Source organism: Alnus glutinosa, chromosome 2 (genome assembly GCF_958979055.1).
Source record: "Alnus glutinosa chromosome 2, dhAlnGlut1.1, whole genome shotgun sequence".
NCBI classification, from domain to species: Eukaryota; Viridiplantae; Streptophyta; class Magnoliopsida; order Fagales; family Betulaceae; genus Alnus; species Alnus glutinosa.
This window is the reverse complement of record NC_084887.1, coordinates 33971167-33986527: the sequence shown is the minus strand read 5'-3', so window position 1 is coordinate 33986527 and position 15361 is coordinate 33971167. Positions and strand designations below refer to the sequence as shown.

The following is a 15361-nucleotide window of genomic DNA, read 5'->3' as shown; positions in this document are numbered from 1 at the left end:
GCGCACGTTTCCCATGTATTTTCTGACCATTTCTCCACCATTAGATCTTCTTTTACTCATCATAGCCATTGCTTCCTTATCTTCAGGATTTATCTTCTCATCTACCTAGCCACATGTCACTCATGCAACCTGCCTTGAAAACTCGCCCCCAGCCACAACCGTTAGATCGCCACTCTTTTAATCTTCGTCTTTAAATCCTTACCAGTAGCATTTCCTGAGTCTTCACAAATCCTTACAGCTTTGACTTCGAGTTCTTCGACTCATTGGGCGTTGGCAGACTCAGACTGAGGTATTTTCTTAAAAGGTTATTTGTAAGAGTAATCTAGATTATTCTAGTCTTCTAGAGTCATTGCCTTATTGCAAAATCATAAAAAGGTTCAACTCATCAAGATAATACGTTCAGTTCAAGCACTTGTTTGTCTTCTTTGTAATTCTTTTTGGAAAGAGTTAATAAAAATTGGTTCAATTTGTTTCTTTTACTGTTAAATTAAATGGTTAATATTCAATTTTTACACGGGCCGAGCTCGAGCTGAGTACTCGAGCTCGGGATCGCCCAATTTGATCGAGCTAGGGTTCGATCTCGATCACCAAATTTTTCTTAGCGAGCCGATCTCGCACATAGAATCCAGGCTCGTGACGATCCCGACCCCGAGCTCGAGCTCGAGCTTCTACCATATACAAACGAGCTGATCCTGAACAGCCAATACCCGAGCGTAGGCCACAATTAATTTTTAATGGGCTAAACGGCTCAAAACCCAAACAAAATGGCTACAGGCCCTAAACTAGCCATTTTGGATCCTGAAAACCCAACCCAATCAATTATAATCAGAACGAAAAGGCAAAGGGACATACAGGTAAATACGGTAAAAGATCCGGGCAGGAAGGGAAATAAGACACTAGGGTTTCAGACTTTTCTCGTCGGTATATATAGACAGAGAGGGGCAACAAATAAACCGAAAAGCGCCTGAGGCCGAGCGCTTCCTTCTTGAGGAAGGGGTGGCGTGGTATTCCACGGGAGAGGTTTAATCGTGGCGCACGATAGTGCGATGGGCGTACATTATCAAACTGGGGGCTGCCATGGTCGCTCTGCTGCTCTAGCTTTCTGCAGTCAGAGCGAGGGCTTGCCCTACATTTCTTCCTTTCTTTTAATATAAATAAAAAAAAAATCTTTGATTTGATTTATTTGCGTTTTAATTATTTTCTTTGAAATAAGGGTGTTTGATGAGAGATCATACGCAGTTGAAATTACTCAATTATCTAAGTGATGAATCATCATATTGTGTAGATTCGTATGAACTTTGGCCTCTTCTTTTATATTACAAATGATATGAGAACATCCCAAACCCTGTCAGCAGCAAGATGGAGCTGCCGCCGTTGAAGGCAGTGTCGGAGGGTTGACGAGTTGAGTCCGGCAATCATTCTCCTTAAATCCTACAAACCTTGCACCATCAATCTGTAAAAACAAGTTCAAAATGTAAAAAACAATTGATAGGTGCTACTGGAAGAACACCTTCACATCTCTTAGTTTTTTGTTTTCTTCATGAATTCAGGTATCTGCAAGGTAGATATGAATATAGTAAAGGTGAAGAATGTAAGCAATTTTTCTTACATTTTTCTTCTTTCTCAAATGTACCAAAATAAGATTGCAGATGTTCGGTTTGATTCAACGATTGTTATTAAATCACTTAATTTGATGAGAAATGGTAAATTCAATAGCTTAATTAATATTTTAACTGTAGTTTACCTCTTTCAAATCTTGATCTGCGAACTGTCCGACGAATATGACCTTCATTCTTATGCAGGAGTTCATCAAATTTATGTGGTTGATGGAGCAACGGTCCTGAGAATTCAATGTGGCCACCTCTGCTTTTGCCACCCTAACGAATTGTTAGAAGAGCAATGAGATTCTTCAGTCCAACACATGAAGAAAATTAAGAAATGATAGAAAACACATGTCAGTTGAGTTCAATTACAGCATTGGATTTCGGGCTCAATGCATCTGTTTCTCCTATTTGACTAAATACTGGTGATACGTCAGGAGAATGGTATGTCTCAGACGAGTCGAAAGAATCCGGCCGGTCAAGGTGGCGTTGCTGCCTCTTCATTGCAAACTTGGCACTCTCGATGGAATTGGCAACAGCCCTGCATAAAAGATCATTCTCTTTTTTGGTTACGTAAGATGATTTTGCAAAGTATGGATCTAATGCACTGATTTTGCTCTTTGATCCGTCTGATATTGTGGATGTAGCGTCCTCCTTTCGCCTTTTTGCCCACGTAAACCCGGTTGATCCTGAGACTTGTGCCGGGCCTGAATATCCACTGTCCCCTTGAGAAGGATTTATCATTTGGGAAGTCTCTGACATTGTATCAAGTGATGGCTTTAGTGCCTCTCCACGCACAAAAACACCTCTTCGTTTGGGAATATGTGCATCACTGCCATTGCTTCTCTGAGCAAGTTGAGCATGATCTTGCGTTTCCTGCATAAAAAAGGACCAACAAAAGTGGTTAAAGAAACCATCTTTCTTCCTTCAACTACACACCCACGTAGAGAAAGAGAGAGATAGACCTCTTTTGATGCTAATTTACTGTTACTGTTTGCTTCTTGCAAAGTTTTCCGGACTCTTCTAGGCTTTCTTGAAGCTGCAGGCTCTCGCAATCTAGCACCAGCCTTTTTCCTGGTAAGTACAATGGTATATATACATATATATGGATTTAAACTAGTTTCAGGCAGCTCAAAGAATGTTACTAAAAAGAATGAAACCGATTCAAACCAGACAAAATTTCACCTTCGTCCATCCTCACGATTTTTCGCATCGATTTCCTTGCTAGGGGCATACTTTGGCAAGCTTGATGGCTCACATGCAAAGGGCTTTGTGTTGAAATACTGAAAAACAGAAGCAGGACGTAGACATCAAATCAGAAAGCCAAAAAACATTACGGGTTTTATCTGCAACAAGCATGCACCACAAGATGATATGATAAAAATGTGGTAGAATCACAACTAATCCCAACAAAAAGATCTTCAAACAGATTGTTGAACTTTGAATTAATATAAGTTGTTACCTCAGACATGAGGGCAGAGGATGCCGTCCCACGCTTATGAGGTTCTACGCAAAGCAAAGTTTCTATTAGTTTCACAGCAGTTGTTGGAAAATCTCTACACTTCTCCGAGAGACAGCATTCGTAATTATGCAGAGGTTTAAACATAGCTGCTTGAGGAAGTTTAGACTTTTTCCAGAACTCATCAGGTGGAGAACCAACAAGCTTGAAAATTTTGTGTAATTGCTCAACCTGCAGATCGGAGAAGTGTATAAAGAATTTTATGAAGAAAAACTATTCTCTTCTAATCTTCATCAAAATCCCACTCTGACCATGAGCCAAAAAAAATCATGTGGCTATGGAATAAAGTGCTTTTTTGATTAGTGTTATCACCTCAGTTCTCCCTTTTAGGAGAGGCTTCCGTATGAGAAGTTCTGCAAATACACAGCCCACACTCCAGAGATCCACCGATACTCCATAACTCGTTGACCCCATCAAAAGTTCAGGAGGACGATACCATAAAGTAACCACACGACTGGTCAGAGGTTGCTTGCTCTTTAGGCTAACGACATTTGCCAATCCAAAATCCCCCAATTTCAGAATCCCATCATTGTTTACCAAAATATTGGATGTTTTAACGTCTCGATGCATTATACCTCGTAAGTGGCAGTGCTCAATTCCACATAATAGCTGTGTCATATAACACTTGATCTACAGAAAAGTCAGCCTAAGTTTTTATCTTCCAAAGCAGAAAAAGAGAAGCAGAAACAGAAACAGAACATGACATAATGTCCTGATGATGATCAGAGCTCATATTGTATCACAAAAATCTTTTATTGAGTATCAACAAACCTGTGATTCACTAAATTTGACATCAGGGCTGGATACGAGTCCTGCAAGATCGTGTTCCATGTATTCAAACACAAGGTATATGCTACTTGATAATCGAGAAGTAATAAGCCCCTCCAATTTCATGATGTTTGGATGGTCCAGTCTGCGGAGAATCATTATTTCTCGTGCCATAAACCTTATGCTCTCTGGCTGAAAATTGTCAACTCGCACCTTCTTCAGTGCAACCATCCTCCCACTTTCAACTTCTCGCGCTCGAAACACGCTGCTGTACGTACCTTGTCCGATCTACCTTGGCAAAAATAAATCTTTTAAAAAGGGAACGAATATGAGGAAAAAATTATGAAGATATGACCAATGAACCACGTACTGAAGCATAGGCAAAATATTAAACGCGAAAACAACATCATATGATCATTAGATGTGTGTCAAAAGGCAATGCAAGGTGTTTGGCAGATGAACACAAAACTCCCCGCAAGATTTTATGCCTAAATGTTATTGGATGTCTGCACATTTTCAAATAGATCGATCACATGTGATCAATCAACCAATTGGGTCATCCCTCGCCTGCCCGCTCTGTCATTTCAGCTTATAAAGTCAAATGCTTTGTTTCAAGCATGAGAGTTCATATCTCCATGTTGGGGCCTTTCTGTCCCTTTCCAATCATCTTCAGCTTCTCCACATTGTAAATTTTTTCTTTTTTTCCTAAATATATAAGCTTACAGAACCTTATGTAAATGTATATGGAAGATATTACTGCAATTCTCAAATGAAAATCTGACACGAGTAAAACCAAAGAAATGAATTCTATAACGGCATACAAAACAAAGAAAGGAAACGACCAAGCTTTGAAGTCGACGATCCATACCTTCTCCAATTTCTCAAAAGAATCAGCTCTGAGAGGGATCCAACCATTGATGGCCTCGGCTGCGGCAGCGGTGAGCCAAGTGGGCCACCCGGCGGCGGCCTGCTCGGCCTGCACGTGCCTGTGAGAGAACCCGAGCTTGAAGCTGAAGGAGCTCTTCGAATGCGAACGAGAGGTATCCTTCTTCGACTTCTTCACCTCGCGGCTCCGATCATCTGATCCCTCTTCTTTCCTAATCTTAACGCTATCCAACTCCAACGCCCCAGAATGGTTCCTCAGCGAGCGTGAGGCCACCACAGTCATGGCCGCGCCATTATTGTTATTGTTGTTGTTGATGCTGTGCGTCGTGTGAACGGAAACAGGGGAGGAACCCGCCGCATTAGCGTTGGCAGCTGCCCGGACCGCCTGCTTCGAGCTAATGCAACCCATTTAGGCATGGGAGAAATCGGGTCGACCCAGATCGGGAAATGGGGCCCAGATTCCCTCACACCCGCTTAAGAACAACAGGATTGCATTGTGGGTGTGGGCATGTGCGTCCCTGCTTGTGTGAGAGAAATTGGGCGCGTTTCCTTAAACCCCCTGAGAGACAGAAAATCAAGAAAGTCCTTGTGATGAATGCTGTTTTTGGCTGGGTGCTCTCGTTTCTCTGCTGGGTCTCCGCGAGATCTGCGGGGGAGGGATGGTTTTTCTGGGACAAATGTTCCGAAAGGAAAGGAAGTGAGAGACAGAGACGCAGAGAGAAACAGGGATTCGTGGGTCCAAATGGGTACATCTTTTGGTTGTCTCTGACTCTGTCTGTGTGTTTTCTTGGTATTGCAAAAGGAGGAAAAGGTGAAATGTAACCGTTTGGAAGTTCTGTTATTATTTTCCAATTCGTTGCTTTGGTTGGAGAGAGAGAGAGAGAGAGAGGGAAACACATAGGGTGGGGGTGGTGAGGTGGTTGCAAGGCTAACTGCCCAACAGCTCCACTGCAAGATATATATTATGAAGAAGCTGGATTAATTAGATATTTAATTAGTTGTTTGCTTAGTTTTATTATTTATTTATTTATTATTAAGAGGGAAGTGATCGTGGCCTTGCATTATCATACTTATTCTCTCCACATCCTCTCAATTTTTGTATTTTTATCACCTAAATTTATATTGTCGTAAGGAAGAAGTAAGAACATTAATAAATAAATAAATAAATAAAAGGCTTGTGAATTGTGATGAGAGGATAATGCACGAATTTTTGTAAGGATTTCTAAAATTAACTTCTTCTGGTAAGCATTAGCTAAAATAAATGACACCCTTAATTTCATGGTCTTAATCTTATACACTTAGTTCAAATGTCTTTTTTCTTTCTTTTTCTAAATTACTAATGCGAATACCTAATCCGTTTGACAATTTTTTTTTTTTTTCAAAACAAAAACATTAACAACGAATTTAAATTTATTTTCACATTTATGTTACATCAGAAAACTTTTTTTTTTTTTTTTAAAAAAAATAAAAATCTCAAAAGACATTAACAAACATACTTACCTTCTATGATGGAGTCTAACTCTGTTTGTTAATGATTTTTAAAAGGTGTTTATTATTTTTTGTTTGTAAAAGAGTTTTGAGATGAAAATAATTTTAAAATGTTTGTTAATCTTTCAGTTTTTTTTTTTAAAAAAAACAAAATCAATAACAAACATGTCGGTTTTTGCATTCAAAATGACAATAAAAAAACATGTGACAATTTATATGTTTTCTTGATTGATCCAAAATTGACAAATGTCCTGCTCTTAAACGTCGCCCTTTTTTTCAACTGAAAAGTATGGCTCAGGTTTATTAAGCACGCCTTATAAAAAATTAAAAATTAAAAAAAAAAAAAAAAAAAAAAAGGAAAAAAAAAAAATCAGCCATGTGGATGCTTATATTAGGCAGTGTCAATTCAATCCGGTGACAATGCGAAATTTATGCACAAGATTAAGCATGCATTAGGAATTGTGTTAGGAATTGCGATTTCGCAAATAAAAAGTGTGATTTTAAACCAAATTACAGAAAATAAATCATTTAAGAATTGCGATTTAAAAAGGCATAAAACTTATCTTTTTCAAATCGCAAACAATTAGATGCTTTTTTGAAAACGAAAAACTTTAAAAATTAACTTGCAATTTTAAAAGTTAAACTGTAATTTTGCTAAATATTTAACTTGCGATCTTAAAATCGTTATTTTAAAATCGTAAATCCAAACGGACTGTAAAGTCTGTGTCTCCTTTTAAGTTAAAAATCATTTCCTCATCCCCATGCGTGCCCAAGCTCACCCTGAAAATCATTATATGCAGTGGAAAAAAAAACACACACACACAAAAAAGAACTTGAGATGCGTGCAGAAAGAGAAATGGGGCAACATGTAGTAAAAAAATACAACATTAATTATACAAAACAAATTGAGTCGTGGAGGCAATAAGAAACACATTTAACAAAGTTTGTCGGTAAACATAAATCAGGATCCCAATTTTGCAGATTGGCTTCTTTGCATATATAATATATATTGTTTTCACTCTAATTGCCAATTACAACACAGCCCCCCCCTATAACAAAAATTACAGTACTGAGAAGTAAGAACAAGGGAACTTAAGCTACACCCATATGTGAGTTATAGTCATCTCCTATTTCAAGTGTGGACAAAATCATGTAGGAGACCAAATCTGAAATGTACAAACTACAAAAGCAAGCGGCTGTATAAGCAAAAGCATCATCATTCATCAACAAATCACACATGCATGCAGCAACTATTTCCACTGAACAAAAGTAAGCCTTTGATGTGATTTCTTTATTCTACATTGGTTCATTTTGTGCCGGGTTAGTCCGCCCGAATCAACCACTGACCTGATGGTTGCATAAGAGATGTCAGCAGAGGAAATTTACACTGTGATTTGCTCTTCCTTTAGCTGTAGAAGTACTGGTCTTTGGTCATTATTTCCAAAATCCATCTCTTTAAGCAGTGGATGTTTCTCGGCCACCACCTTTTGCGGTACAATTCTGTTGCCCGTGTTGTGGCTGCTGTTTCTAGCTGCTGGGACATCGTGATTGTGCTTTCCCTCATATGTAGTTATGACGGCTTTGGCGTCTGTCGAAGCTCTCTCAACATGCTTACGGACATTGCATCCAGCATTAGTGCATTTGTAATAGCTCCTGTTAAAAAGAGATTGAGGCATCAAAATGATTCTTGCAGAAAATGAACATCGTATATGGTTTAAGTGCCAAAAAATTAAAACCAAGGAACTAAGGAGACAATACCAAGATCAAAATTGTTAGCAATAAAAGCAACAGACTCCAGCAGTTATTTGATTGACAAACATGGAGACAAAATATGTCCATTCAAGTGACCACTGATTATTTTACATATAGGGGGTGGGACAAGATTGCAAAATCAGAAATGAACCTTGGCTTATCATAATGATTGCATCAAGTAAATGGGGGAGAAAACTATTATATGGCATCTAAACATGAATACAAAGATTGACATGTATCCCAGACATGACACTTGACAGCACTGAAAACCTGAGAGACAAATTGAAGTGACAAGGAAAAAAGAATCTACATTCTATATTGACTAATGTAACCATTATTTTTCTGCACATGGTATGAAATTGTGTTTAGGATGCACAATACAGAGCTCAAGAAAATGTTATTCTGGGAGATAAGCGAAGGATTATGTCTCCTATCCCTTACAAAAGCTTCGATTCGTGATCAAGATACCAACTTTTGGAAGGAATGAAATTTCTTATTTTCTGAGTATTCAGATTTTATAAAACCGTGGATGAGATTTACGTTTTCATAGATGGAACATCTAGTAGATGCACTACTCATCAAGTGCAGAGTGGCAAAAGCACATAAAGAAACAACATACAAAGAGGTAAAAGTAAAGAAGACAGATTCTAGCATGGATAAGCCAATGGTTTCCAAGAGTCGATGCATGTCAAGTGAAAGCAGAAAGACAAGACTTAAGGAGACATTTTTTAGTTTATTTTCTTTTCTGATAAGTACGAAGACAATTTTTATTTGTCTTTTAATTTCCAATCTTTCATTTAAAATTTTAAATTGACAAGTAAAATACTCAAGTTACACTCTCACATATCGAAATAGGGTGAAAATGAGGATGCGGTTATTGGCAATATCCGCATCCTTATAACGCGGTTATCGCTTTTAGGTATTCACATCCGCATCCGCATAATTCAATTACTATCCACATCTGTACGGTTATTGCAGTTATTAAATGTGGTTATTATCCGCTATCCGCATGTAAGGTAATAAGCGTTTTAGATTACTATCTAAATCTATATGCAAGATTAAATAATGTGGTTATTACTATATGCAAACTTAAATAAATTAATATTTCACTTGTTACACAATTCACGATTATCAGCCATAGAGGATCATTGTCTCATAGAGTAATTGAGATTTGGATTACCCAAAAAAAAGTAAATATAGTAAGGTATTACTTTGAGATGATAGTGAAAAAAAAACATAACATAACCTAAAGGTTATAAGCTTTACCAAATTCAAAACGACATCGTATTAGTGAATTTAATTAAAAATATATATAATATATTATATATAAAGGGAATGCAGATGCGATTATTAACCGCATTCGCATACCCTAAAATCGCTATCTGCATCTGCATATGCGTATAATAGGTTTTCATAACCGCATCCGCATATACCAATAGCAGATAGCAGATGCGGGCGGTTATTATCTGCCTGCATTTTCACCCCTAGATCGAAAGGATAAAGGGTGGCCTAAACTAATGTTTTTGTAGCCCAAGTTCTAGCATGGCGATCTTCTCAAATGCATACAGAAATTCTAAACCATATATAAACTCTAAATTTAAGAGACAGCATTACTGACATGTTTAACAATATTTTATGATTGTAAGCTTCAGTTGATCAGTTCATGGCCCCCTCAACATTTGAAATTTCAAATATTTCTGAAAATGGATTATAATAGATTGTAAATTAGATAAGATAATAAAACAGCTTGCCACACTTCAAATCATACCAACCCTAGAGCTTCATCTTAGAGGTAACTTATTTATCCAAGAATATTTTATAGCCAATTAACTGGGGCCATAGTTGATGCAACTCTGTTGTTCAATTTATGTTATTTTTACATTGTCATGTCATATATCGCTATTGAAATATTCCTAGGGTCCACTTACATCAAACAACCATTGGAACAAAACACAATTAGAAATATCGATGAAGTTATCACCTTGGATGGGGATTGCCTTTGACCACCTTCTGCCCATACTTGCGCCATCGGTAGCCATCATCTAAAAGATCAACTTCACTTCTTGTTTGCACGATGATTTTTGATTCTGTTACAGTCTTGTGTGACAAAGGTACGCCAGATGTCACAGCATCTGTGATCCTGCACTCCAAGGCAATGATTTTCAAAATTAAAAGAAAAAAAAAAGAGGAGGTAAAAGGATGATTAGGTACAATAGTTAGTTGGGAACATGCCTTCTCTTCGGATTTGGCTCATCATCATCCCCCTCTCCTCTTGTTTCAACATCGCCGTCTTCCTCACTGTCACTTGATCCAGGTAATTGACTAGGTGCAGCTTGAGTAGATTCCTGATCCCCGTCAGGAACTGAATAAGCTGGTAGCCTTTCACTTGAGTTGTTCCAGTTTCCAGCCTGACTTTGCAAACCCAGATCTGGCTTAGCTTGAGAATTTATATTTCCATTTATATCACCACCTTCTTTTGCACGCCTAGTGGGTTGTTCATGATTATGCTGGCCTTTGTAGATAATTTCAGTTATTTGGCCATCTAGAGAACGCTCAACCTTTTTTTTGACAGGGCAATTCAGATGTGTACATTTATAATAGCTTCGTGGATACTCACTGCCTTTAACCTGCTTCTGCCCATACTTACGCCAGTTGAAGCCATCATCAGCAGGCTTATCAATTGCAGCGGAAGGAGGTTGGTATTTCCTATCAGCATGAGAGGCTTCTGATGATTCCATCATGGAACTTCTGGGGTCTGATGTTGAGGGTGCCATCTGCTGCTGTGAAGCTCCACTTAGATTATATGATGGATTATGCGACTCTGTAGGAGCTGCTACTGAAGAAGGTTGATATTCAGTTTGCATGTGAATATGATGAGATTGGGCTAGTGCAGCTTGAGCTGTAACCTGCGCCAAGGCTTGCTGGTGGGACATTCCAAAGGGGCTCTGCGTGGATTTTGGGGAACAAATTATGAATACCCATACAAAAATAAGCCACTACCTTCAAGAAAATTAGATGGCATTGTTATGGTAGATAATAAGGTGCCAAGCACCATCACCGACGCAAGCCTAGCAGGCATATTGCCGCTTATTGTATCCACTCGGATGGCTTAGATAGGTCAGTACTCTCGTTCTAAACTGCAAGATTTCTGATAAATCTGCAAAGTTCTCACTTCTCAACAAATTATACAAGTTGTCTAGAAGGAAATACAGACCTAAAGAGACTTCAATTTTCAACAATCCAACTGTTAAAGCACTAAAATATCCTTCACTTACCACAGTATACCACATTGTACTACACTTGTATTGTGACAGTACAATCTACTAAATAAAAACAATCAAAATGTAGCCTTATTGGGTATTTCCTATAATAAGTCGTAGGCCTCTTAAGCTAAACCACTTAAATTTTGTCATTTTCTCTCTCTACAATTTTTCTTCATTTTATTTTATTTCATACATTATCATGATATTAAAGCTACTTTTTGTGGCCTCCTATCTCTTCTACTTTTCTCCCACATGCTTCATGTGCTGCCGACAATCCGCTGCCAAAAATTTCTCTTTTTCATCAACTGACACCTAAAACTACCTCAGAAATGGTTGATCTACCCAACCATGGGATCCGCTGCCAAAAATTTCTCTCATGCGCCCTTGATGTACAAGCCACGCTCCCACGCCCCACCTCAAAATCTGACCTTCCACAGCCGTTTTTACCAACAACTGACCTCGTCACTGGGCCTAGAGGTTGTCAACCTAGATCCCAGTTCCTTCGCCACCAAGACCACCACAAGCATTCTAACGCGATTCCATGCACCGCCTCTACTTTCCTATTGTCGTTTTACATGCCTCACACGTTCCCAGTTGCCAACATATATATGTGCCACACACTGGCATGTGTCCCATGCAACATAAGACCTACATACGCCACATGCAGGGACACCCTCACACACCTAAAAAAACCACGCACTCCTACACAAAATAAGAACTGCACACATCACACGCACCCATGCACGTCCACCTTATGTTCTTGCATTGCACACTCCGAGTCAAACAGATTTAAACCATTTTCCAAGGTGGAAGGCATCTTATTCAAACCTGGCCCAAGTCTTCAGATCCGACTCACACCAAAGTTCCTTAACCCAATCCACTTTGACCCAACTTGATTCATTCAAATTGGATTGAATCCATCTTGATCCAATCCAGCCCACTTCAACCGATCCTTATTTTACCCTGATCCGCCTAGCGCAGATCGGTTAACCAGCTGACCAAGATCAGATTCCAGCAAGAGTTGGATTCATGCACTGCACCCATCCATGACGCGTTGGATCCACCTCCGGCCCTACCAAACCCAAATCTGACAGAAAAAAGCAACACCCAAAAAAAGCATTAAAAACCCTTAAAAAATCAACGAACCAAAAAAAATTAATGTTCTCGCTCTTCTTGCCCCTTGGATCAATTTAGACGTCCTCTAAAGCAACCAACACCAAATCCGGGATCAGCGGTTGCCAGGTATCTATCACCCGCCAACACCCATGTCTTCACACGCTGCCTTTCATAGGAGTTTACACATGCTATCATGCACGGTACACGGGCGTCCTTACCTGCACGCACCAAGTGCATGATGTGCCTTTATCCATACGCACTTCACAATCATGTCTTTCCATGATTCGAGCTGGGTTTCGTAAGCAATCCATCATGAACTTTGCCTATCACTCAGATTTCGCCCATGCCAACTCACATCAACCTAGTCCCAACTCTGCCCAATTAGCAATTTTCAAGGATTCCACACAATCCTTTGACTTCCAAACTCAAGCTTCTACTTTGAGTTTTGGGGAGATGTTATTAAAATATTTTTCACCTACCACATTTTCCTACCATGACAGTATGATATACTCTCTGTAAATACATCTTATTGTACAAAAAATGACCAAGTTAATACAATCAAAATGTAGCCCTATTGGGCATTTCATATAGTAGATGTAGACCTCTTAAGCTGAACCAATTAAATTCCTTATGTCATTTTCTCTCTCTGCAATTTCTCTTTATTTTATATTTTATCATCAATGCAAGATTAGCTAGTAAATTACTTTATATGGTAAAAACAATACTTCATCTAACTGGTATTACTAAAATTACCACCATACATTCATTTCAGTAGCAGTTCCAAACTGTAATTTGTCATTTCCCTTTTTTTTATAAAAAAAATCCTATTGTTATTCAACAACATCACATAATTTGGCCAAAAATAAGACTTTTCAGTATTTTTAACTTATTTTCACCATGTCCAATCCCTCAAAATTTCAATCAAACCAAAAAGTCTCCTTATTTTGGACACATCATTAAAATTCATCCCCAATGGCTGATTGGAACCATCACAAGCTGAACCAAACCTTGGTTAGAGAACGAAACAGAAGGAAATTAAGTCCAACACATGGAAAACAGATAAATTTAAATATGCTTCTTTGGATACAGGCATGAAAGCATAAATTTGACAGAGTTTGACGATATGAGATAGCCAATCTTGGCTGTCCAATGAAATTTGAATTTGATCGATGTCCTTTGCATTGTTGGTAAGCAAGATTTGAACTTCAAATTCTCTTAAACCTATCCCATCCCTTTACCACTGGAATTTCAAACTTAAATATCCTGTAGTTTCAAAATGAATCCATTTCCAGTTATAATTCAAATCCCTCACTATGTTATTCAGAATCTTAAGTCTAAACCTCAGTAAACTACAATTCATGTAAGCCAATTCTTGACCTGACAAACACCACTGCATTCCTCAATGACACCACCATCTGCCACCTATATCTTATCCTTAGTTCTCAGTCCAACACAATACTCTAAAACAAAACAAGCACTATGCAACTCCATAAAAATCAATTATTTAGTTTCAGAAATCATCAAACGTACTTCAGAATTAACCGAAAACAGAACAAACCCATCACAAATTCACGAGAATTGGATCAATTACCTGCGGCGGAAAGAACCCAGGCGAGTTGAGCAAGCCAGAGGGGCTCAACCCAGGTGGAATTGTGAACAATGGTGAACGAGCAACCACCAAATTCATGGGCCTACTCTGCTTAAACCCAGAACCCATATCGGAACCCAGTTCATTGGAAGAACCGTCGGTGGAATTGTCGGTAAAGAAGCTGGGCCTGGCGAGCGGAGAGGCCATGGCTCCAGCAAGTAGCTGAGAGAAGGACCGGTAATCTCCTCCGTCCGCGTAGTTGTCGGAGAAGAAGCTGGACACCAGAGTCATGGGTCCCGGGCTCGCTCCGGCCCCACCCGTGAAGATGGTCTCCATGGATGGACGCGGTGGTAGCGTTATCGTAGGACGCGCTGGTGCTGGCGCTGGCGCTGAAATTCTCCCATAATCGTCCTTCTTTGCCATACTCTCTCTCTCTCTCTCTCTCTCTCTCTGTATAACTGTCTCTCGCTATCAAATTGCCTCTGTGCCACTCCGTCCAATCATCTCTCCCCCTTCAAGCCTCTCTTACCCTCTTTTTTCTCTCTCTGAAACTGCAACAACTATTGTTTTTCTTTCCTGGGCGTTGGTGAGAAATGGGGTATTGGTAATGATGGCCGTGTTTGTTGTTTCGTGCTATCTTCAAATTTCATGCCAGTGGAAAGTCCACGCAGCAGAAACGGAAAGCGACATTTTTTCCCCCTTAATTCTAAGTTTTAATCCTCACTTTGGAACTTCTGGTTGAAAATTAAAACCCAAAAGAATCCCAACTCCAGGATGTTGCGTACAATAAAATCTCCCTCCAAACTCACCCCATATGACATGCCGCCATGTTTGCGACTTTTCCCATTGACTTTCTTGCCCAACAAGACCGCCACTCCCTTCACAATTTCGACAACGTTTCCATACCAAACACTTCCTTTCCGGTCTTGTGTGCTTTACAATTCTTCAATGGAAAATGCCTGAACCGCTATAATTTTTTTATTACAATTTTATATTTCAGTCACTGATAAAAACAAGTTGAAGTAATGTTGTTTATTTCAAGAAGGAAAATGATACAAAGTTAATGGAAAATAAATAAATAAATAAAGCAACTTTAATAATTTAGAGTCTCAAGGAAGGTGCTTTGATGAACAACTTGGAGGAATATGTATTATATATACGGAAGGTAGATCTCCAGACACTAGCTATGGCAATTCGAGACAGGGCTTTACTCCAAGTGGGTTTTATTTTTGTGCAAATAAAAAAGATCGAACATCGTTGATACAGATAACAGATAGTTACAATTAATCATGATATTATTGTATTTTTTGGATAAATAATAAAAATATAAAAACATACTATATTTTGCACTATGACCTAATCATGACGTCTAAATGAGATT

The 15361-nt window shown here is 38.9% G+C and overlaps 2 protein-coding genes and 1 long non-coding RNA gene across 5 annotated transcripts; 1 reads left to right on the top strand and 2 right to left on the bottom strand.

Annotated features, from left to right (window-relative positions):
• The first annotated feature begins 101 nt into the window (after positions 1-101).
• On the top strand, positions 102-3070 carry LOC133859661 (uncharacterized). The gene is made up of 3 exons (XR_009898786.1): positions 102-289; positions 1803-2678; positions 2830-3070. It is a non-coding gene; the product is annotated as an uncharacterized LOC133859661 (long non-coding RNA).
• Positions 1235-5182, bottom strand: LOC133859660 (cyclin-dependent kinase C-2 C-like). Of its 3 annotated transcripts, none has more exons than XM_062295142.1 (9): positions 4757-5182; positions 3892-4176; positions 3433-3750; positions 3064-3291; positions 2787-2884; positions 2567-2675; positions 1974-2477; positions 1745-1877; positions 1235-1554 (listed from the first exon to the last, which is right to left on the bottom strand). In XM_062295142.1, exons 1-9 carry the CDS (start codon positions 5180-5182, stop codon positions 1547-1549), a joined length of 2109 nt encoding a protein of 702 aa, XP_062151126.1. In that variant the 3' UTR covers positions 1235-1546. The 3 variants fall into 3 exon arrangements, with proteins under 3 accessions (XP_062151126.1, XP_062151127.1, XP_062151128.1); XM_062295143.1 differs by having other exon boundaries at positions 1235-1453; XM_062295144.1 differs by having other exon boundaries at positions 2567-2657.
• A 2043-nt stretch (positions 5183-7225) lies between these two features.
• On the bottom strand, positions 7226-14979 carry LOC133859667 (probable WRKY transcription factor 3). Its single transcript, XM_062295154.1, has 4 exons — positions 13984-14979; positions 10246-10958; positions 9995-10153; positions 7226-7914 (listed from the first exon to the last, which is right to left on the bottom strand). Exons 1-4 carry the CDS (start codon positions 14401-14403, stop codon positions 7644-7646), a joined length of 1563 nt encoding a protein of 520 aa, XP_062151138.1. The 5' UTR covers positions 14404-14979; the 3' UTR covers positions 7226-7643.
• Between the last annotated feature and the right edge of the window lie 382 nt (positions 14980-15361).

Coding starts and splice junctions, on each gene's coding strand:
- LOC133859667 (XM_062295154.1), bottom strand. CDS start 14,403: ATGGCAAAGAAGGACGATTATGGGAGAATTTCAGCGCCAGCGCCAGCA. Junction 10,154..10,245: donor GAGCCAAATCCGAAGAGAAG/GCATGTTCCCAA, acceptor CTTGGAGTGCAG/GATCACAGATGCTGTGACAT. Junction 7,915..9,994: donor AAAGGCAATCCCCATCCAAG/GTGATAACTTCA, acceptor TCTTTTTAACAG/GAGCTATTACAAATGCACTA.
- LOC133859660 (XM_062295142.1), bottom strand. CDS start 5,182: ATGGGTTGCATTAGCTCGAAGCAGGCGGTCCGGGCAGCTGCCAACGCT. Junction 2,885..3,063: donor CCTCTGCCCTCATGTCTGAG/GTAACAACTTAT, acceptor TCTGTTTTTCAG/TATTTCAACACAAAGCCCTT. Junction 1,878..1,973: donor TGAGCCCGAAATCCAATGCT/GTAATTGAACTC, acceptor ACAATTCGTTAG/GGTGGCAAAAGCAGAGGTGG.